At 41.9% G+C, this 22,872-nt stretch overlaps 2 protein-coding genes across 4 annotated transcripts in view; one reads left to right on the top strand and one right to left on the bottom strand.

The window, feature by feature from the left end:
* Nucleotides 1-1,490: 1,490 nt before the first annotated feature.
* LOC121034345 (60S acidic ribosomal protein P1-like) lies at nucleotides 1,491-16,316 on the top strand. The gene is made up of 4 exons (XM_040481175.1): nucleotides 1,491-1,499; nucleotides 2,554-2,852; nucleotides 8,981-8,986; nucleotides 16,289-16,316. The coding sequence occupies exons 1-4, from the start codon at nucleotides 1,491-1,493 to the stop codon at nucleotides 16,314-16,316; spliced, it is 342 nt and encodes a 113-aa protein (XP_040337109.1).
* KIAA1958 (KIAA1958 ortholog) overlaps nucleotides 12,841-22,872 on the bottom strand; it is a 170,675-nt gene continuing 160,643 nt past the window's right edge. For 2 of the 3 annotated variants that reach the window (XM_040481972.1, XM_040481971.1), the window contains one exon: nucleotides 12,841-22,739. In XM_040481972.1, the coding sequence (XP_040337906.1) occupies nucleotides 21,933-22,739 (807 nt within the window). In that variant the 3' untranslated portion in view covers nucleotides 12,841-21,932. The remainder of the gene's footprint in view (nucleotides 22,740-22,872) is intronic. The other variant, XR_005792637.1, reaches the window with a different exon arrangement.

Here is a 22,872-nt window from a genome sequence, read left to right as displayed (position 1 = left end):
CCACTGTAATGGTCATTATTACAGCAAAGGTGCCCTTACTCCCTGCTGCTGAGGAGCTCCCAGGGACCCCTGGCCCCTGTCCTGCCTCAGGCCCATCCAGCTCTTCCTTGGGACTTCTACAGTGGCCCTCATTTTCTTGAATTGTTTTGACAGTTTCTGTTCTGTGCAACCCACGACTGATTGGCATAGTTCTAAATTTATTGATGCTAAGAAGATAAAACATTTGGATTGTATACTTTTTATACTGTTGAAGCCTCTACCTAATGTGTGACTTATATAACCTAGGTAAAGAGATCTTTTTTACACTGGTATCTTTTCTAGTCTCTTAGCCTTTTATTTGTTTTTTTATTTTTGAGAGAGAGAGAGAGAGAGAGAGAGAGAGAGAGAGATCGTGAGTGGGGGAGGGGCAGAGAGAGGAGGGTACAGAGGGTCTAAAACAGGCTCAGTGCTGACAGCAGTGAGCCCGATGAGGGGCTTGAACCCACGAACCGGGAGCTTCAGCCCACAAACCGTGAGATCATGACCTGAGCCAAAGTCAGATGCTTAACCAACTAAGACAGGTGCCCCAGTCTTAGCCTTTTAAATAGATGTTGCTAAATCCTGCAGTCCTGGCTAGTAAGCACTTCCTTGCACCCCTCTCCTGGGAGTCACTTACAAATTCAGTTCCATTCCGTATGTATTTGTTAACACACACCCTGTAAAACATTGTAGTATGGTGGAGGGAACAGGAGGCCTGCTCTGAAGGAAGTCACAGTGGAGAGGAGCCTGTTGTGGCATAGCAGAAATGATAAGGAAGCCAGAGGGCAGTGTACCATAGAAGAGGCATTCAGAACACAAAGCATTCTAGACAGGCCTGGAAGTATTGGTCCGATTTTACCTGGAAGGGCAGGAAGAGCTGCTCCAGGCAAAGGTCAGGATTTCATAATCAGAAGTAGGAAGTAAGACCATTGGGAGGGCTGCGGAGGATAATGGGAAGGGCAGGGGGCCAGTCAGAAGCCCTAGGTGAGGCTTCAACATTGCTTCCCCCCCGAGTATGGGTGAATGGGGGGTAACTCATTCAGCCTCTCTTGGCATGTCACTCTGTCTCACCTGTAAAATAGGAACAGCACCCACTCTGCCTACTTCATAAATTGTCTAGACCAGTATTTTTCCGAGTGCAGGCCTCAACCTGTTACTAAATTGAGAAGCCAACTTAATGGCTTTAATGGGGTGTGACCAGCATTTTTTTCTTTTTTTGAAAAAATAGCATGAGAGTGCATGGCATGTGGTAATAGGAGATTTTGTTTCAGGAGTCTTCTATTTCCATGTGTGTGTGTGTTTTGCTTGTTTTGTTTGTTGTACTAGTATGTAAGATCTCTGAGGTGAGGATTTGTTTCCTTCCCTCCCCTCCTCTTTGTTCACTACTGTATTCTGTTTAGTTTTTGGCATATAGTAGGTGGCCAGTACCTGCTTATTGAGGGAATGAATGGATATATATGACCTGGGTCGTGATGGAGAAGGTATTTGTTTTGTTTTTTTTTTCACTGTGAGTCACCCCAAGAAAAAGTCTTGAAAGCCACTGCTCAAAAATACAGATAATAGTGCTTTGTATGATTCTGTAATAAAAACTAAAATGACTCACTGATTTCAAACAGATTTTGTTTCCTCTGAACAATCTATAAAACGTCTCATTAAGTGGTCTCAGTTCTTTGTTGTGCTTTGGCAGTAGAAACTCAGCCTTTCTAGGAGTTTAAGGCCCACGGAGGCAAGGGTCTTTGCAAACATGTTTACACTGAGAATAAAAGGTCAACCTAGGGCTCATCAGGTCATCGGTGCCAGTCAGCCCCACCACCAGCATCCGGCAGCCAGCACGAGTCCCATTTCAGCGTCCGCTCAGCCAGTGTTTACTGAATGCTGTTCTTCTTTACCTCTACGCACAGGGGACATGGGTTTTTTTTTTTTTTTTTTTTTAATGAGCAATAAAGAATGAACATAGGAGGAAGTGGAGAACTTCACTACCCTCAAGAACCTGACAGTCTAGAGTGGGTGAGACAAACACGCTAATAGATAACTTTCTGGTTGCACCTTATTAGTGAGGAGAGGATAAGTCTGGATGGGCCAGTGAAGCTTATGTCAGGATAAGCATCTGAGGGGCGGGCTTCTGTTTGGCTCCATCGGTGGAACATGTGACTCTGGATCTTGAAATTGTGAGTTAAAGCCCCACGTTGGGTGTAGAGATTACTTAAATAAATATATCTTTAAAACAACCAAACAAAAAAAAAGAATAAGCATTTGAACTTGACTTTTGAAAGAAGAGCGTCTCAGCCAAGGAAGATAGAGCAACAGTGAAAGCAAAGGAAAAGTCTGCACAGAGGCAGAACAGGCGTAGGGGCCATTGTGAAACACCAAAAGTCCAATTTGGCTGGACTTGTATGGATAGATGTGGATAAATTTGTATCCTGCAGTAATTAGAAATGAGGCCAAAGGCGCTAAGGTGCTCCATCCTTCGAGGAAGCTAAGGCCGTGTTGGGGTGAGGCCCTCGCTTCATCCAGCGACTAGCACTGTGACGGCAGCACTCGCCAGCACTGGGGCCTCCGTCTCAGCGCACCTGCATCATCTACTGGGCCCTCATCCTGCACAACGGTGAGGTGACAGTCACTGAGGATGAGATCAATGCCCTCATTAAAGCAGCAGGAGTAAATGCTGAAGCTTTCTGGCCGGGCTTACTTGCAAAGGCCCTGGCCGACGTCTACATCGGCAGCCTCATCTGCAATGTAGGGGCTGGTGGACCTGCCCCAGTAGCGGGTGCCGCACCAGCAGGAGGTCCTGCTCCCTCCACCACTGCTGCCCCAGCTGAGGAGAAGGAAATGGAGCAGAGAAGGATTAGAGGAGTCTAAATATTTTTAAATTATTTATTCATTTAAGTTATCTCTATACCCAAGGTGGGCCTTGTACTCACAATCCTGAGATCAAGAGTCACATGCTCCTCCAACTGAGCCAGCCAGGTGCCCCAAAAACCTGAACTAAAAAAAAAAAAAAAAAAAAAGGCCAAAGACAGGCTGGACAGACACATCCTCTGGAGAGTCTTGAATTCCAGGGTGAGGCAAATACCTCTAGTCTGTGGAACATTTTTGAGCATAGGCAGGTGTGGAGATGAACCGGTTAGGTCCTTCTCAGCCAGCTCATGGCAAAGGGGCCCTTGTGATAAACACCAGAAGAATATTACTCTTAATTTCTACTGAGATTTCAGACTGGTGTCTTCTGTTGATAACCACATCTTAACGCCAGCTCTCTCTTCCATTTAGTTCTTGGACCCTTCTCCCAAATTTCTCTTTGCTCACCTTCCATTATCTACCATTCTTCTCTCACCAATTCCTAGATCCCCACTTCTAAGAATGTCCTTTTGTTAGTGTTTTTTTAACATTTATTTATTTTTGAGAGACAGAGTGGGAGGGGCAGAGAGAGAGAGACAGAATTCGAAGCAGGTTCCAGGCTCCATGCTGTCGGCGCAGAGCCCGATGCGGGGCTCGAACCCATGAGCCATGAGATCATGACCTGAGCCGAAGTTGGACACTTAACCAACTGAGCCACCCAGGTACCCCTCTAAGAACCTCTTAAGAAAGAAAAAGCGAGGGCAGCTGGATGGCTCAGTTCGTTAAGTGTCTGACTCTTGATTTCAGCTTAGGTCATGATCTCATGGTTCCTGAGATCAAGCGCTGTGTCGGGCTCTGTGCCTACAGCATGGAGCCTGCTTGGCATGCTCTCCCTCTCTGCCACCCACCTCAAACTAAATAAACTTTAAAAAAAGAAAGAAAAAGCAAGGCAACCTCACACCATATTCACTTAATCTTCACAGCAGCTCAGCGAGGTAATGAAGTGGATATTCTTAGTAATCGCAGCATTAATTCTTCCTTTCGCCCTTGCAACAATACCCAAGTTTTTATTGGGTATGCCCCTTCTCTACAACAGCCAGTATGCCTCAGGGAAAGCTGACTGCCCCAAGCAGCAGGAGTGGGCCTTCCCCACACACTCAAGCCAATCAGGGCAATTCCTTTTTGCCACATCCAGTGTATAGCACACTGCATTTCACAGACCACAGGAATTGGTTCAGCATTGGACATGTTACCCAAACGAGACTCCAGAAGAGATTTGCTGGGCTTATGGGAAAGACATGTTCTCTCACCTTTGAGAATGCTACCAAAAGGCAGTCGTTCTATATGTATAAAAGGAAATATATGTGTGTGTATTTAATTATATTATATATATAATATATATATAATTAATATATATAATTAATGTAGTGACTGTGGGATGGAACCAGTCTTAGAATGAAGTCACTATCATAAAAGGGGCAGCAGAGAAATATAATGAAACTGGGTCCTTGACAACATCATCGGGTTGCTAAGTCAAACAATCCCTAAAAATGCTACCCTTCCTCTAGAATTTTCAGTTGTGGGAGGTAATCCTTATTTTCGTTTAAGCCAATTTAAAGTAGGTCTTCTGTCACTTGCCACCTACATACACTAAGCCGAGGTGCACTGACTTGCTGGCTAACCTCTTAGCCACAAAGCGAGGCAGTGGGGAAGCAGAACTCAAACCCACATCTGTCCTCAGGCCCACACAGTGCTGCCTCTGCTGCTTGCTAGTCTTCATCGTCACCAGAGTCAGTTGTCTATGCGTTCCCTCCCTGCCCTCCCTCTCACCATGTAGCTCAGAACGTTCAATACAGCAGCCAAAGGGATAGTTGTAAAATGTAAATGTGGCACACGAAAAGTGGCATCACTAATCATTAGGAAAATGCAAATCAAAACCCACAATGAGACCACACCACACACATTAGGGTGGCTACCATTAAAAACAAAAGCAAGTGTTGGTCAGGATGCAGAGAAATTGGAATGCATGGACACTCATGGCGGGAATATACGATGGTGTAGCTGTTGTGGATAACAGTATGGTGGTTCTTCAAAAAATAAAATACAGAATTACCATTTGATCTAGCAGTTCCTCCTCTGGGCATATACCCAAAAGAACTGGAAGCAGGGACACAAACATATTTGTAAACAGCAGCATTATTCACAATAGCCAAAAGGTGGAAACTACTCAAATGTCCATCAATGGGTAAATGGATAAACAAAATGTGGTATTTCCATACAATGGAATATTATTTAGCCTTTAAAAAGAGTGAAATTTCAAAATGGATTAAGGACCTGAATGTGAGACAGGAAACCATCAAAACCCTAGAGGAGAAAGCAGGAAAAGACCTCTCTGACCTCAGCCGTAGCAATTTCTTACTTGATACATCCCCAAAGGCAAGGGAATTAAAAGCAAAAATGAACTACTGGGACCTTATGAAGATAAAAAGCTTCTGCACAGCAAAAGGAAACAACCAACAAAACTAAAAGGCGACCAACGGAATGGGAAAAGATACTTGCAAATGACATATCAGACAAAGGGCTTGTATCCAAAATCTATAAAGAGCTCACCAAACTCCACACCTGAAAAACAAATAATCCAGTGAAGAAATGGGCAGAAAACGTGAATAGACACTTCTCTAAAGAAGACATCCGGATGGCCAACAGGCACATGAAAAGATGTTCAACGTTGCTCCTCATCAGGGAAATACAAATCAAAACCACACTCAGATATCACCTCACGCCAGTCAGAGTGGTTAAAATGAACAAATCAGGAGACTGTAGATGCTGGAGAGGATGTGGAGAAATGGGAACCCTCTTGTACTATTGGTGGGAATGCAAACGGGTAGAGCTGCTCTGGAAAGCAGTGTGGAGGTTCCTCAGAAAATTAAAAATAGACCTACCCTATGACCCAGCAATAGCACTGCTAGGAATTTACCCAAGGGATACAGGAGTACTGATGCATAGGGGCACTTGTACCCCAATGTTCATAGCAGCACTCTCAACAATAGCCAAATTATGGAAAGAGCTTAAATGTCCATCAACTGATGAATGGATAAAGAAATTGTGGTTTATATACACAATGGAGTACTACGTGGCAATGAGAAAGAATGAAATATGGCCCTTTGTAGCAAATTGGATGGAACTGGAGAGTGTGATGCTAAGTGAAATAAGCCATACAGAGAAAGACAGATACCATATGTGTTCACTCTTAGGTGGATCCTGAGAAACCCATGGGGGAGGGGAAGGAAAAAAAAAAAAAGAGGTTAGAGTGGGAGAGAGCCAAAGCATAAGGACTCTTAAAAACTGAGAACAAACTGAGGGTTGATGGGGGTGGGACGGAGGGGAGGTGGGGTGATGGGTATTGAGGAGGGCACCTTTTGGGATGAGCACTGGGTGTTGTATGGAAACCTTCATATATTGGGGGGAAAAAAAAGAGTGAAATTCTGGCACATGCTACAACATAGATGAACCTTGAAGCCAGTGTGCTAGGTGAAATAAGCCAGACACAAAAGGACAAACATTGTATGATTCCACTTAGATGAGGTACCTAGCGTAGTCAAATGCATAGACACAGAAAACCAAACAGTGGTTACCAGTGGCTGGGAGGGAGGGGGAAATGATGAGTTATTGTTTGGTAGGTACAGGGTTGCAGAAGAGAGAATGAAAGAGTTCTGGAAGTGGACAGTTGTAACAGTTAAACAGTGTGCCTGCACTTAATGTCAACAAACTTTAACACTTAAAAATGGTTAAAATAGTTAATTTTGTTAAGTATATTTTACCACAATAAATTTTTTAAAATATAAGTAGGATTGTGTCCTTTTTCTTCTCTGATGAGTTTCCATTTCACTGACAGTAAAAGTCAAAATCTTTACAATGGATTACAAATACACAAAGTATCGTCAAGTGAGTTTCGTGGTTGGAACAAAAAGAATTTGGCTGAAAACAAAGTGAAGTTTTCTTCCTCCTTGAATCTTAATGTACTCTCTTTCCCCCTTGGAGTTATTAAGTACTTCTACTGAGAGGCTATCTACTGAAAATGGCCAGTGATCAAAATGACAATTGGAATTTGAGTCAAATTATATGTAGTTCTACCCCAGCGGGGTAGAGAACCAGCGGGTCTGGATGATAATGAATGTCAGTTCCTGATCCAGAGCAATATCCTCGTTCTGTGTGTCTTTCGTTAGGCAAACCAGCCCGGTCCATCCAACAAAAAATGGTTTGACCTGAGATGCTTAGCCCTTCCACTCTTCTGGAAAGTGATGTTGATGCTTGGCCCCTGCTGTCTAATGTCAAGCGAGAGCAACTTTGAAGAGAGTCCTCTGGATACCTCTGGGACGTTGGTGCCTTTGCACTTGCTGTGCCCTCTACCTGGCATGCTTTTCTTCCTTATACCCATGGAGCTTGGTCCCTCAACAGCCTCCAGTCTTTACTTAAATGTCATCTTTTCAATGAAGCCTTCTCTGACCACTCTATTTAAAATGTCATCTCGTTCCCAGTACAACCTTGCTTAATTTTTCTCTGTGGCTCTTAGCACCTTCTAACATAGAATGTAATTTACTTTCTTGTTTATTGTCTGCTTTCCCACTAGAATGTAAGTGTTGTGAGGGCACATGTTTTTACATGTGTTTTTTTGTCCACTGTTCCTAGTGCTTAGGACAGTGCCTGATACATCATGGCAAGCAATGAAATATTTTAATGAATAAAGAAAAGAAGTCTGATCATCCAAAGGGAACACTGGCATCTCGGTCTTCAGCAGTGGACCCTCTGCAAGTGAAATGTACAAAAAGCTACACCTATAATTTTAGGGGATGCCTAGACTCCCTGAAGCCCAGCCATAAGTGCTAGTTAAAAACCTTTGATCCAAAGTAATTTAGCTGCTATACCTCTTTGAATGCCTCTCCAGTGCAGCCTTTGGGAAACCTCAGTGCCACAGATGTGATTACTACTGGGAGTCTCCCAGGAGACTCGGAGCCTTGCAATATTGTAGCAAATATAGCAAAGCTGGCAGCCATAGTTCTGCTAAGAAAACAGGAGTGTGTGCCAGCCCGTCATTTTTCATAACTGAGCTATTAATTCATGTTATCTTAGGAAAACACCCAACAGTAAAAGTATAGGCTCTGTGCAGCCACAAACTGAGGCACTGCCCTCCATCCCCAGAGGCACAAACCTTCATTCAAAAACCCATCTTCCAGTGTAGCCACTTTGTGAGTCAAATGCTCACAGATGCAAAGTTGCTCCCTTGGAGTATAGTTGGCTCCTTGGGAGCAGGAGATGGGGCAGAGTGACACTGATCGGCTTGTAGGTTCCGTTCAACATTGCCAACTTGTGAGGCAGCAGAAGCCAAGGGGACTCACTGCTTCTCAGAGGAGCTCACATGCGCAGCCAGACGAGAACTGAAGAATACGTAAGAATTTTACAAAATAGAGAGTGATAGCAGAGGAGCGGGTAGAAGAGAGAGGGCACTCAGGCGGAAGGTGAGCAGTCAGCAGGCAAAATGGCAGAGGGAGGGGATGGAATGGTGTCACAGCGCCGGCCAGAAATCCATGTGGAGGAGTTGGAGCTTATCAGAAAGGCCTTGGAGCGCCATTAAAGGGGGAAAGATGGAATACGATTTGTATTTAGTGAGATTTTCCCAGGAACCAGTGGAAGGTAGACTGGGTGGAGCAAGGAAACCACTCAGGTTGCTTTTAAATAATCACAGGACAAAATGGTATGCGCTGACCAAGCTGATGGCAGCGAGGAGAATGGGAAAGGAAGAGATTCGAAGGATATTAAGGTAGATAGAATTATCCACTAGTAGACAATGATTATGGAGGATGACAGAGGAATGGGGAGAGGGAGGAGTGAGGTCCTAGAATAACTGTCAGGCTCCTGGCTTGGACAACAAGGTGGATACAGGTGCATTTCCTTAGGAAGAAATATACGGTGGGAACATGGGGTTGAGGTGCCCTTCTCAACCAGAGCTCCACTAGGGAAGTAATAAGCCCTAATGCCCTAAGGCCTCCATTGTCTGGAATGAATTCTCGTCTCCCCCCTGCATCTATAACGTGTTTCTTAGGAATGATTTTAGTTGTTGTATGTATAGAGCAAAGTACTTTATGTACCTCAGTTCTCCAACTGAGAAGATAGGCACTCAAGTTATCTTCTGCCTTCTGTGGTTCAGAGGAAGGACCCCAGTTGAGAAAGGTTTAGATAATGTAGGTCGCCTTATGCTGAGCCTACAGGAGTGAGTGAAATTGCCCTGAGAATGTATATAAGATTGAATCAGAATAAATGAGAGGGTCAAGGGATGAGGAGCTGAGAAAGAAAGACTCTAAAGATACACCAGAAAAACCAGGAGATCATGACACTGTAAATTCTCACAGAAATCAATAAGAAGATAATCTCAGAAAGGATGGGGCGGGAGGAGGGGGGGGGTCAAGCTATTTCCTAAAATGTGATTATTGTGTCACTGGTGATGATAGAGACGATTCTTGGAGTTTATACTGACAAGCATTTTAAATTGCGATAATTATGTGTTTATTTCAAGGAATACAGCATTTATGTTATAAATAATAAGCATAGCTGACAGTTACTTATGTTTGGACAGTTACTGTGTATCAAGCATTGCTCTAAGTGTTTCATCATATGTATTAATATTATTACTCAATCCTCACCACATCCTTATAAGATACATATTGTTGTCCCCCTTTTAGAAATGAAGAAATTGAAGCCCAGAGAGGTCACACACCTTGCCTAAGGTCACAGAACTAGTAAGAAGCAGGGCTGCAATTTGAACCTGAGTGGTCTGACTTGAGAAACCCTGCTTAAGAGAAAGTTACTACTATTATTTGCTTTAAAAGAAATTCAAGCAAAAAATGAATCCATTTAAAGCAAGTATCAAATAAATAAAAGACCGAGTGGACTCAGCTATCACAAAAATTGTGAAAGAGGTAGAGGAATGATGACATTTGAGAAACAGTATCCTGGCTGGGGAGTTACACTGAGAAATCATGAGAGAGCAAAAGAAATACATGGCAGTGGACCTAACACAGGCCATACATGTCCTGAGAATACAGCACAAAAGGAAACATCTGGATCACACTGGTTCCCTGCCTACGGGGAGGTCAAACTGCATCCTTTCAATTCTGGGCCATGATCCTACGGACAGACAACAACAACAAACCACAAATACAGTATTAACTATTACCTGTCAAAAATGCATTTGTGAAAAAAAAATGCATTTGTGATTGTGGGGTGTTAGACTCCTTAGCAGTGTCTTAAAAGATTCACTGGATTTTAAAAATTTGGGGGCGCCTGGGTGGTGCAGTCGGTTAAGCGTCCGACTTCAGCCAGGTCACAATCTCGCGGTCCGTGAGTTCGAGCCCCGCGTCGAGCTCTGGGCTGATGGCTCAGAGCCTGGAGCCTGCTTCCGATTCTGTGTCTCCCTCTCTCTCTGCCCCCTCCCCCGTTCATGCTCTGTCTCTCTCTGTCCCAAAAATAAAATAAAAACGTTGAAAAAAAAATTTTTTTTTTTTAAATTTGGCCAAACTCTTAAACATTATGACCATAGTTAAGTGTATTAGAAATGTGCTAAATTACTTCCTTGATTGCATTTTGAACATTTCAGCAGCTGAGTACATTGTAAATACTCCAGCAGGAGTTTTTATTTCTCATCATTATTTCTTTGGGATCCCATGAGAAATACAAGAATCTTGTTTATTGCTGAAATATATCTTGTTTAATATCTTTCATGTCTGTCCCTGGTGTCTTACCAGCAAAAACGATAGTGAAAGTGCTCCTAAGCAGAGGGAGAAAACCAGGGAAACAGAAAGGAAGAAAAGGAAAAGGAAGTATATTGGAGAAGGAAGACAGAACCCACACCTTCTGGGACTCCGGGTCCTAATCTGGGAGAGGCCAAGAAAAAGGAGATGGAACAGACTGAATGAGTCAAATGTGTGGGGTCACGAGACTCCTCCAGGAATGGGAAAATCACGTCTTGACACCTGAGTGAGAGGAAGGGCGTACCAGGCCACTGCTGCATTGATGCACACATTGCACTCCTTGCCGGTGCTCACCTGAACCTTCTCTGGTCCTTTCAAGGTCTCCGTAGAACCTGGCTTCCATGGTGACCCCTGAGGAGGGTTTGTTCTCGAGGCCAGAAAGTCATGTGCTATCCCAGCCCTTGGACTTCCCAGCTCAGCGTGCGAACCTTCACACCCCTTTGGCTGGAGTGGAACACGTCTCTATCTGTACCTCACAACTACAGCTCTCTGAAGGCTGCCAGAATCAGCCCCCGAGGGTTCCACAGATCTACTCTCTGCACTAAAGGGAGAGAACAAAATGTGTTCCCATTTGCTGGGTGCAAATGAGGTCATGTTAACAGTTAACGATTCAAATGTCACTGGTTCTTGTCCTTCCTGCTCCAGCCCAGCATTCTCACCTGAAAATCAACCTCAGGTTGGTCTGGCAGGGGGATGTCTTACCTGGCTGTGTTGGCATCCTTACTCTCCTCTCTCCTCCGGGGCTTCCTCTCAGCTGGAAGTTTCCGCGATTCCATGAGATCTGTGAGGAGGGTAGTAGAATCTCCAGTACAGGAGCTTGTTGCTGTTTTAAACTCTTCCTTATAGAAAATTTCAAGCATATACAAAAGAACGTTGGTATAACAAACTCTCACACACCCCTTGATTTGCTTTAACCATGATCTACTCTAAGCCAATTTGTGTATCGCCTACATTTCCACCGACTCTTCCCCTCTGGATTATGTTGAAACAAATCCTTCAATCTTTTAGACTATATCTCAAAAAGACAGCTCTTAAAAAAAAAATTGAATGCAGGAGTATTTAAACCTCGGTTTATGTGTGTAAAATGCTACATGCATATATGCATTTTCCTGAGAAAATGGTCTATAGCTTCCATTACATTTTTATTTTTTATTTAAAAAAATTTTTTTAATGTTTATTTATTATTGAGAGACACAGAGAGTGTGAGCAGGGGAAGGGTAGAGAGAGGGGGAGAGAGAGGGGGAGACACAGAATCTGAAGTAGGCTTCAGGCTCTGAGCTGTCAGCACAGAGCCGACACGGGGCTAGAACTCACAAACTGTGAGATCATGACCTGAGCGGAAGTCAGTTGCCCAACCAACTGAGCCACCCAGGCACCCCAGTTTCCATTACATTTTGTAAAATGTAAAATGTAAAATTTTAAAAATCATTGCTCTAGGGGTGCCTGGGTGGCTCAGTCAGTTAAGCATCTGACTCCTGATCTAGGCTCAGGTCATGATCTCACAGTTTGGGAGATTGAGCCCCACGTTGGCTCTATATGCTGACAGTGTGGATCCTGGTTGGGATTCTCTCTCTCCCTCTCTCTCTGCCCCTTTCCTGCTCTCTCTCTCTCAATATAAACAAAATAAAAACTTAAAAAAAATCATTGCTCTAAGTAGGATAATGACAAGAGAGCCATTGTGCCTAAGGGTCAATAATTTTCAGTGAAACAGCTTATCTTTTCACCCTTATCACCATGACACCCATATGGAAAGATTTCTCAGACGCTCATTTCTCAGGAATGATTTAGAGCTACAAATTGTCTATTTTAAAGGTATTCAGGATTAAATATACTCTCCCAAAACCAAAGATAATAATTTAGAAAGCAGAAAAACAGTAATCTGAGGCATATACACAATGGTGGATATATTGTCATCTACAAGGCCTTTCCAAATGGGCTCCCAGCTGCCCAGTGAAGAAATGCAAGTTGGAGAACCAGAGAGAAGGTCAGTCAGAACAATTTCACTCAGGGTATTAGCTCAGGAGCATAGCATATGGGCAAAGAACTGCTCAAAATGTCCTTACTTTGCAAACCACGAAGAACATTACTTCTAGGAACGTGATATGAAAATAAGAAGCATTCAGAAGCCATACATACTGCTAAGTTTAAATAACTAAGTTATTTTAATAAAACAGACATAAAATATAGATTAAATTTTTTATTTTCAAAAATCTGGGGTAAACAGTCAAGCTGCACATACATAAACCAAACAACAACAACTTAAAACAAAACAAAACAAAACCCAGAACCTTGCAAACTGTTACCAGACTAATAGACTATCAGCTAGAGGGCTGGACTAGATGAACAGGAAAGTCTGTCTCACCTCTGACGTTCTATGACAGAAGACAGATGCCACATGTGCTTTCCCCCACGTGCACGTGTGTGTGTGTGTACATGTACAGGCATGGGGGGGTAATAAAAAGTTGAAAAGTGGTACATTAAAATCATTCAAGTTACTGACCATTTCTTATGTGATTCAGGATGATGTTTCCAGTGTTAAGAAATGATGGATATCCTCCTCTACACTAAGAAAAGAAAAACACATCCAGAATAGCGAAAACATTAGGACACAGCTTTGTTGTTATCATTTGGAACATACAGCCACATAGAAAATATTTAAAATGTTAAATAAAAGCACTGCGTTTCTCATTTAAGCAGTTACAGTGAACAGACTTTTGTCAGTCACAGCCAAGCAACAGGGGACCTTGGAAAAGGTTACACTTGGAACCTATCCAAAAGAGACTCTCTCCATCTGGAAGAGGTTTGCTGTGCTTCAGAATGGAAAACTAAGCAAATGCAAAACAACCTATTAACTATTCTATTGCTAAATTTAAAGCAAATATGCTTGTCGTGTTGAAAATTTAATTTAGAGTTTAAATTGCAAGGAAACTTGGGGCACAGATAAACCTTTATACTGTCAGGAAGGAACTGAGCATTAAGGCCAATGATACTCAACATTCCTGGGTCTTTTCAAGTCCTTCCAGTGCAAGCGAATGAAAAACCAAACCACACAACCCAGCTTCAGTTCTAACGTTGACATTAGACTCCAGAAGTAATTAATTAGCTTTTTTTTTTTTTTAATGCTTCTATTCCCTTAATACCTGAATTTAAAACTTCGAGCACAGCTAAAGAAGTCACTCTCACTGCCCCAGGCCAGCTTCCTGCTGTTCCAACTGGACCACTCTTGTATTCGAAAACAAGATTTGTTTTCCCTGGTCTCATTTTAAAACACAGATATAGATTCTGTAATTTTCTACCTTGGCACCTGTTAGTTCTGAATTAGAGGAGCAGGGACAAGCACATGGGATGGCCTCAACAAAGGTCTAGTTCAGGCTCTCAGACCCCAAAACAGAAGTGGGGACCCCTTTGCCTTTTCTCACTTAGAAGCAAAGGACTCTCTCAGAATAGTGTTTTAGGTGGTAGCAGAGGAAATTGAGGGCCATTTAAATTTTATTTGTAAGGAATGTATCTGAATTTTCTATTTATACTATAATGAACACTGCATTACTTCAGTAATAAAAATGAAAAAACACAATGCTGTCAAACGGCAATTATTTTCAGGTACATTTTCTTACATTAGGGAAGCCCATTCATGCGAGGACCTAGGGCACTTTCAGATATGTGGCTTCTAACCATGTTACCTATTTAAAAGCATATATTTCCTTCTTCTGGTGGGTAAATGATCTGATATTTAATACCCCAGAGTCCCTTGAAATTATATTAAGCAAAAATTGCTTTATAAACCAAACTTTGTAGGCTAGAATAGTACATAGATGGTTTATTTCCTGAATGCTTGTCATAACTAAACATCCTTTCTGTATCTTAACGTGTATCTAATTCCAAAATTCCACAACGTTTCCCCTCAAAATTCCCTATAGTTTCCTGGCATTTGGTGCTATAGAATAGAAGGTTGAAGCCAGAAAGCTCTTTTGTTTTCTGAGAGGCAACTGGTGACTTTCTGGCTGGATATGCCTGCAGGATTCTTCATTCTCTGTCCTTGGTAGTTTGACATTTTTTGCCAGGGTGTGCTTAGGTACAGGTCTCTTTGGTTTTATTTTATTTTATTTTTTGACCAGGAATGCAGTGAGTCCTTTCTAGTTTTTCCATCAGGAAAGCAAAACTCAGGAATGTTAGCTAATGTTCTGTCTTCCAAATCCATTAATCTCTCCCCATTGTTTTCATCTCTTCTTTCTTTTGAAAGGACATTAGGAAGAAAATCTCAAGTCTGTCCTTCACATTATTGATTTATTTGTGTGTTTCTAAGCTCAGTTGTGTTCTTTTCTGCTTCCAGTGCGGATTGTAATCTGATGTGTTTTAGCTTCCTTGAAATCCTTCTAAGCATTCTTCTTTTTCATTTTATTCTACCTCCTTTTTCTCTGAACCAGTCCCATTCTGACATAACTTGCTTCACAGAAGCAATTCTTCTTTCAGTTACAACAAGAAGAGCCCTACACTTCTGTTTCTTGCAGGAGACCACTTTCATTTTCAAATGCTCTTGGAAGCTGTTTATTTCACCTGGTTCAGTCATTTTTTTTATATACCCCGTGTTGCTTTTTTTTCTCTATACTCATCCTTAAATATGGTCGTCTCTTCCCAGATCCAGGACTTGCCTTTGGTTGTGCTATCTGTCCACACTGAGTGTTCTGTCAACACTCTTCTGTGGATACATGTGGTGGTGGGTAAGGAGATGTGCATACTTCCAAGTCCAATTTCAAGTTTAATGCTTTTCTATTGAAGTGGCATTCTTTTCCATCCTATTGCCTGGTTTCCTGGTTCTCTGAACTGATATTGTACGTGAAAAATTACAGTATTTGCATGTTCTGCAATTAGTTGTATCTGTCCTCACCTAAAGGACATTTTTCACAGAATGCACCAGGCCTCTAAGAGATCTCTCTGCTTTCTGCTCACATTTTGGGCCTAGGGTTTGGAGTCATGGACTGAATGAGGAGGAGGTGGGGCAGGGAGAAGGGTGGTGGGATGGAGAACCTTCATGGTCTGCTTCCTGGTTAAGAGGAAGGATCAGTCAGTTATTTTTCTGGCTCGGGAGACCTGATCCTGAGCAAGGAGGCAGGACATGGTTGGTGAAGAAAATGAGTTACTAGATATCTTTCAAATTTTTATATTCACAGTATGTCCATTTCATGACATGAAGCCAGAGAAAAAAGTGAGCTACAGCCTGGAAGATTTTCCCTCAATCCACCACCATATGCCTCATAAATTGTACCAATTCCTTCTAGATTCTAGAACTGAGATTTGGCCTTCTTTGGGGTCTCCATGAGTATTTCTTTGGGAAGTTAGGAGCTCAGTGGGGGCTTCTGACAGCCAGATGTCATTCTTCCAGATGCAGTTCAATAATTAATTTTTAAAAACCCAAATCTTCCCAGCTATGGTATGGAAGAAAGAGTTCTGGAATAATTTTCTAGTACTGAATCTACTTACTGTCTTGCTGATCTTCGATGGCCCCTTAAATATCTCTGGGCTTCAATTTCCTTATAGGTAAAATGAGGGAATTTGACTACGTGATCTCAGAGGTACTTATAGCCTATTGTTTTTTAAGTCTCAAAACAGAAAATAAAAATGCCCTGATAAAGGAAAGAAGAATACAAAACAAAAGACTAAGGTAAGTATATTTTGCTATGAGGGTGCTTTACCCTAAGGATTATAAAAATCCTTGGACACCAAAATTAAAAAGCAAAAGTAAAAAACACGAGCATGTAATTGTGACATAGGTTAGGTAGTTCTTTACATTTTATTCAGTGATAACAGTGTCAAAACAGGTGCAGTAAGTAAACTACTTGACTCTTATTAGAATAAGCTGGCATGATCATCTGCCCTTTGGATTAGAGAATAGGTAATACGAGTTATTTATTGAATAAAGACAGAAACTTATCACTATGCAGAAAGTTCACAGAAAACCATCAGGCCTCCCAGGAACTACTGAATCATACTAATGACCAACAGATTAGTAAGAGAGTGCATACAAGGTGTGCCACAGTATGTCTTGAGAAATGAAGTATTCCCAAACAGAAATTGTGTTTAATTTTTTAAAGGTTCTGTGATAAATGGACCTCTGTGGCCCTGAGGAAGACAGTTTTCTCTAATGGACTGAGCACTATATTTGAAGCCGGAAGACCCTGGGTCCAAACTTAATTTCTCCTTATTAGCTCTGTGACACTTTGGGAAATTTACTTAACTTCTCTGAGCCTTGGTTTCTCAATAAGTAACATGGGAATAATTAGACCTACCTTGCAGAGCTGTTGTGAGGTTAGATGAGAGAGAGTATGAGGCAGCTGTCAGGAAGCACTTACCATAATGTTAGTCAAATGTGAACCTTCTAGAAGCTTATTTGAACTGTAACAATAACTACAGTTAAATGCAAATTAATCATATCAGTTATATTGACTATAAAACACTTAGGAGCCCAATCTCATCTCAATGGGGGTCTATTTAAATGCTTTTAATAGTAATGTAAGCAATATGCATCCAATATAACCCAGTGATCTTTTTGTTTTGGTTTTAGTAAATATTTCCTGAAATTATTAACTTCCATATGAGCTGCATTAGATAAATAATAAAGCACTTTAATTGAGCATAGAAGTCTGATTCTGATCAACAACTAAACATGAGAAGCAACTCTGGTTTCCTTGGATCATAAAGAACTGGAAACACTCAAAATCATAACAAACTTTGCCAGAAGGAGGGGCAGCCTCCCATAAAGGAAATTTGGGAAATCCAGTGATGTCAGGAGTCAGGGATATGGAATACATAGGAATTCCCAGAGATAAGTTAATCACCCACATGCCCACATGGCGTCCTCCTCTCTCACAAAAGGAGCTCAGCCATAGGTCACCACCAATCTCTCCCTCCACTCATGGTTTTGCTAAGGTGATTAATCTATGTGGGGGAAAGAAAACAGCAAAGATTTTTCAGAACACTGACTAAATACAATTGAATGTTTTTCTCCTAATACAGAGCATTAAACATCCAATCCCACAGCAAAAACATTTAAAGATATATGTGAATTTGAATATCTGTGAATTGTTAACAGTTTCTAAATGTGCATGGGCCTTTACTTAGATGAAACTGGAGCTCATGTAGAGAAGATGAGGTAACTCTGAGGTCTTTGTTGTCTGCATTTATTGGTGCCTAAAGGAAATAGGTTACTAGCTCAACAAGGTTTAGCAATCCAGATGTCAGTAAAAGCAACAAAGTGATGCATGTTGATAAGCACAATATTTAAACATCCTGTTTCCTTTATTTAAGTAATTAAAGTGTGGCCAGCATTAGCCTAGACTGAGAAAAGCAATCAAATATTCTGTTGCCTAGAAATAGCAAAAAATAATTTTAGAAGTTGTGAAAACTGAAAATTGAAGAAAACTGTTATTCTAGAAGAAAGTGTTCCGGTACAGCAAGAAACTTCTTAAAATTTAGGAGATTCACTACATGACCTTGAGGAATTAGGAATCTTGCTTCCAAGTTTTGCCACTTCCTAACTATATGGGCTTGAGGAACTGTGATACTGTTCACGCTGGAGATGATCCATCGCAACAATCCCGCTTTATTATAGTTGTTGGAAGTGAGACCAGAATTGCCAAGTGAGTGGTGAAGGAGCTCCCAATCAAGTCCTCTTCCTACTACAGAAAAGGGTTTCAGCTTCTAAATGAAGGTTATTTTGTCCAGATTCTCCCAATGACGGTCTATGAACATGCTGAGAGAGTGGTATAGTGCTTGATGCTTTTAATAAGGTCGAATTTAAATAAAAATCAAAGGAATAGAATTTCACATTTCTTCAAACACCATTTAACAGTTATGGCAGATTAATACAGCATATAATCCAAGGAGAGGTGGGAAACGCCACACAACCAAGGAGACCATTTCGTTCACAACTTTGGTTAGGTTCTTCCATATTACTCCCCTTTGCAAACACACTAAACAATGCAAAAGCTTTCTCATAAAGCCTCTTAAGGCATCTCCATTCTTCACTAGTTTTTGCTTACAGCTGAGGTATCAGGGCTGGGCTGTGTTGGAGGTAGAATTTATGGGCATAAATGTGACCAGATTATCAGGTTTGTTTTCCTCTTCAAGTTTAACGGTTTAAAGGAGAGAGAATCTCCACAATGGAAGAAATAATTGATGTAATGCAGATTAGTTGAATATTATTATTATTCTTACCAAAAATTGTAGCTAAAATAGCTAACATACTGCATGCTTCCTATGCACCTAGTACGGTATTAAATAAAGCCTTTATGTTTAGCGGGATCATACCCTTCAAGCTGATTCCCTATCATCTCTGCTGGAATAAACTTCCAAGGGGAGACCTGCTAGATTCTGGAGAGGAGGTACCTAGCAAGCAGGGCTCACTTAAGAGCAGATGCAGCAGGTGCTGGGGGCAAGAGTTCACCAAAAGCACTCACTCCACAGGTACTCTCCTAATATCTGTAGCCGTACAGTTCCTGATGCAAAGCCAGAGGCAACTTGTGCTTAGATGAGCTTGTGAATTCCTGATATTCACTCCCACTTTTGAGTAAAATAAGTAAATAAAGGGAAGTGGAGAAAATGCCCTTAATCTCCCCGCTTCTTTTTCTTGGGATTCTCCTTTCTCTTGGCTTAGGCAAGAGTAGAAAATCATGGCATTCCCAGCGGGCATGATTTAGAGCTGGCTGGAAAGGCTGAATGCCAACTAGAACTAGCTACTCTGGCCCCACTTCAGATCCTCTGAGGATGGACATGGCCGTATAAAGGAACAGGTGCTTTGCCATTTTAGCAGGTCTACCAAGTGTTACCACATATAAATTTAAAGTATGTGTTGCATACACACACATCTAACACAAATACATAACAAAGCACCTAGTACAATGTGTGGCACAGAGGAGCACTTGATATGTGTTTTCTTTCTCACTTTTGCGCTCCTCAAGGGAGGCATGTAATGCACGGCATTTATGATGCTGAGATACAATTCTTTCATTCCATCAGATAGCACTGAAGATTCCACCTCCTGATTTTTTATTATAACCATTCACTTCAGAACGCTGGGGATTTATAACACATCAGATAGTGATAAGCAACAAATGTGAGGCAGAGGTGGTTATTCAGCTGATGAAAAGCCACTCTCAACAGAAAGATGACAACCTCTGGGTCAGTTATTGCTACTTACAGAAATGTTATAATCTGAAAAGATCCCGGAGATCCCTAATGGCGACTTCTTCTCATTTCTATTTAAAATAAAGATGGAGGTTTTATTCAATTAGGCTGTAGGCTCTGTCTGCCCAATAGTTCACATGGGTTATATTTCTGTTTAAGTGCAGAACTGACAGAAAATATGACCGTCTGCCTTCCACGAACAAAATAGCCTTTGGGTGTTTAGCAAACTAAAGAAAACTGTACCTAATGTTTTGTGTCTCTTTTTAAGCAAAATCCTAAAATCACTATAGGAAATCACAACAGAACAGTACGCAATATCAAGTCATAACACTGATTATTCAGTATTGCCTGTTATTTATATACACATGGAGACATACCAAAATTAACCCATATTCAGGAAAGATCAACTAGTAAACAAAATTATAAATGTGCAGTTTAACTAAAAAGGGAAAAACATTAAACCTTAAGGCAGCATTGGCTGAGTCTTTTCTGGTAAGGGAAGTATTACATATTTCAATGACTGGTGAATGATATTTAAGAACGATTAATTAAAATAAATACTAAAATAATGTTTTGAAAAAGAAACAGGACTGATTTTAGGACTCTTATAAAATGAATTTATATTGGAATTTTAATTTTGGATTAGAAAGCACACGCAGGAGCATACTGGTATAAAGCTGTAGCAGTCTTTCCTCAAATACAAAATACAGATTTCTGGAAATTATTATTAATTACCACTCTTTGGGCTCCTTTCTCAGTTATCATTCAGAGTAGTTATTAGAAAATTCTGCTGATGTTTCAGCAGCATGTGTTCAGGTTGAAGTTTACCTGAGTGAAATGATTTCAAACTGCATTAACAGCCTGTCATCATGCTCTGATTCTCACAACTACGTCCAAAATGCTGAGCCTGCTTACCTGGTAGGCTGCCTACGTCATCATGTCCCAAGCAGTGGTGCCAACCTCAAATGATGACATCTACTGTGGCTGGAAGAGTCATACTTTGACAAACATATTTCAAAGCTCTTTAATGAACACATTTTGGGGTTTTCTTTGCAGCTTGCCTTGTTGGATTTTCCTGGTTAAGCTGAAAAATTACCATTAGTTGTTTTACAGATCCAGTGCTAGATGCTGACAGAACAACTGTGTGACACAAAGAACAGATTAAAGACAGTTCCAAAAAAACGTTCGAATGAAAACAGCTTTCACGTGGTACTGAGAAATAAAACGTAGGCACTTCTGCTTCAGGAGGTTTTCTTATTTTGATCACAGATCGCTTTCCCAAGCCACTTTTTTTTTTTTTTTTTTTTCCACTACTGGAAATTCCCTCATGATACAAACCATCTAGTTCACCGGAAACCTTGCTCTCATAAACATCTTCTGGTGCATTAATCTCTTTCCATAAAATTAAAACTGCCTCCGTTGATGCAGGAATCAAGTTGCTCCTGTGCTGACAGCAGTGGGGGGCAGCCCCCCGCCTCTCTTATCAGCACTACTGAGTGCAGCCCCACCAGCTTCTAGCAACCAAAGCTGCTTGCTCTGCAGAACCAAGTCATCCATCAACAAGACACAGAGAGGAGTGTCGAGTGCAATTTTTCTCCTGGAAACAGTTAACATGTCTGCCTCTCTCCTTCCAGTTCCTTACTGTGAGTGTAATTCAACAAAGTATATATAGTCTTCATAACATTCTAAAGCTACTAGGCTACTGGGAGTTTTTTAATGACTACTTAAACAGTCTCCTTTTTCTTCCTCTTTTTTTTTTTTTTTTTTGAGAAAAATCTGTGCTAAAAAGGCACTAGATAAGATGAACTTCCTCCACTTTTGTGTATGGAACAATTATACATTGTGTTAGATTCTATTATTTAACAAAGGTGACACACATTTGGATAAAATACCCTAATTACTCAGACCCATCTACTTTCAGTTAAAAAAAAGAACACACCCGAAGTCAAAGAAACAGCAGGTCACACTGACAGAGACCAGCCTGACCTTGATGTCACAGTCGTCCCCTGCCACCTTGGAGCTCTGGCCCTGGCCGCCTGAGGGAGCTCCCTCCCATCAGGGTAAGCAGGGCAGTGGCCTGGACCCAGGGAAGACTCACTGACAGCAACTGTGGGAGCCAAGTCTCCTAGAGACCTGAGTAAATGAGACAAAGGTGAAGTTCTCACAGTTTTCCAGCTTGACCTTCTTGGCTAAGTTTGGGACAATTCCCCGAAGAGAGCGCAGTCCCATCCTCTGTTCCTCATACCATATGCTGCCCATGTCTGTGGCCTCCTTCCTGGCTGTAAGGTAGAAAGGGGACTTGGCCTCCATTTGGGTGGGCGGCCGGTGGATGTACATATACTTGTAGAGGAGGCAGTAAGGGCACTGTTTGTGTCCCCGGGAATGCTCATGGTAGATTTTCCCATGACACACTCTAGTGGAACCGCTCCGGCTCTCCCGCTTGACACTGTCTGTCCGGGCAAAATAGGGCTGGTTCTGTGGGTCTTTGAGCAGCTCAATGTCACCATACATCAGATCTGCATGCTCCTGCAGTGTCCGCATGTTCAGGTACTGGCTGTTGTACTTGACCACAGTGGACAAGAGAGTAATGGGGCTGTCATCCCCTAGACACCCTGCCTGCCACATCTCCTCCTCATCAGAAAGAGAAAAGTAGACAATATTGCGAGAACGAGCACCTGACATCCCTGCCTTGCTCAGCACCCACAGCTTCTCCTTGAGTTTCTTGGTGGAAGAGCTGAAGGTGCTGCTGGTGATGGAAAAGCCCACACCTGCATTCTTCAGGATGCGGTCCAGGCCCCGGCGGATGGCGTGCAGCGAGGTGGCCAGGAAGTCGGAGCCGTCACTCTTCTTAACGGTGACGTAAAAATTCTCGAGCAGCTCGTTCAACTTCGCCGCGGGGATCTCAAATGAGACAAACACTGAGGTTACATATTTGAGGACACCCAAAGAGCCAGACCCCTTCCTTCTCCTGATCCTCACTAGGGGCTGTATTGTGGACAAGACATTTTGTGGTCTCTAGAGGGTTGACTCCTCA

This window comes from Herpailurus yagouaroundi, unplaced genomic scaffold, assembly GCF_014898765.1.
Source record: "Herpailurus yagouaroundi ecotype Mexico unplaced genomic scaffold, PumYag 160, whole genome shotgun sequence".
Taxonomy (NCBI): Eukaryota; Metazoa; Chordata; class Mammalia; order Carnivora; family Felidae; genus Herpailurus; species Herpailurus yagouaroundi.
This window is presented reverse-complemented; position numbering and strand designations above follow the sequence as displayed.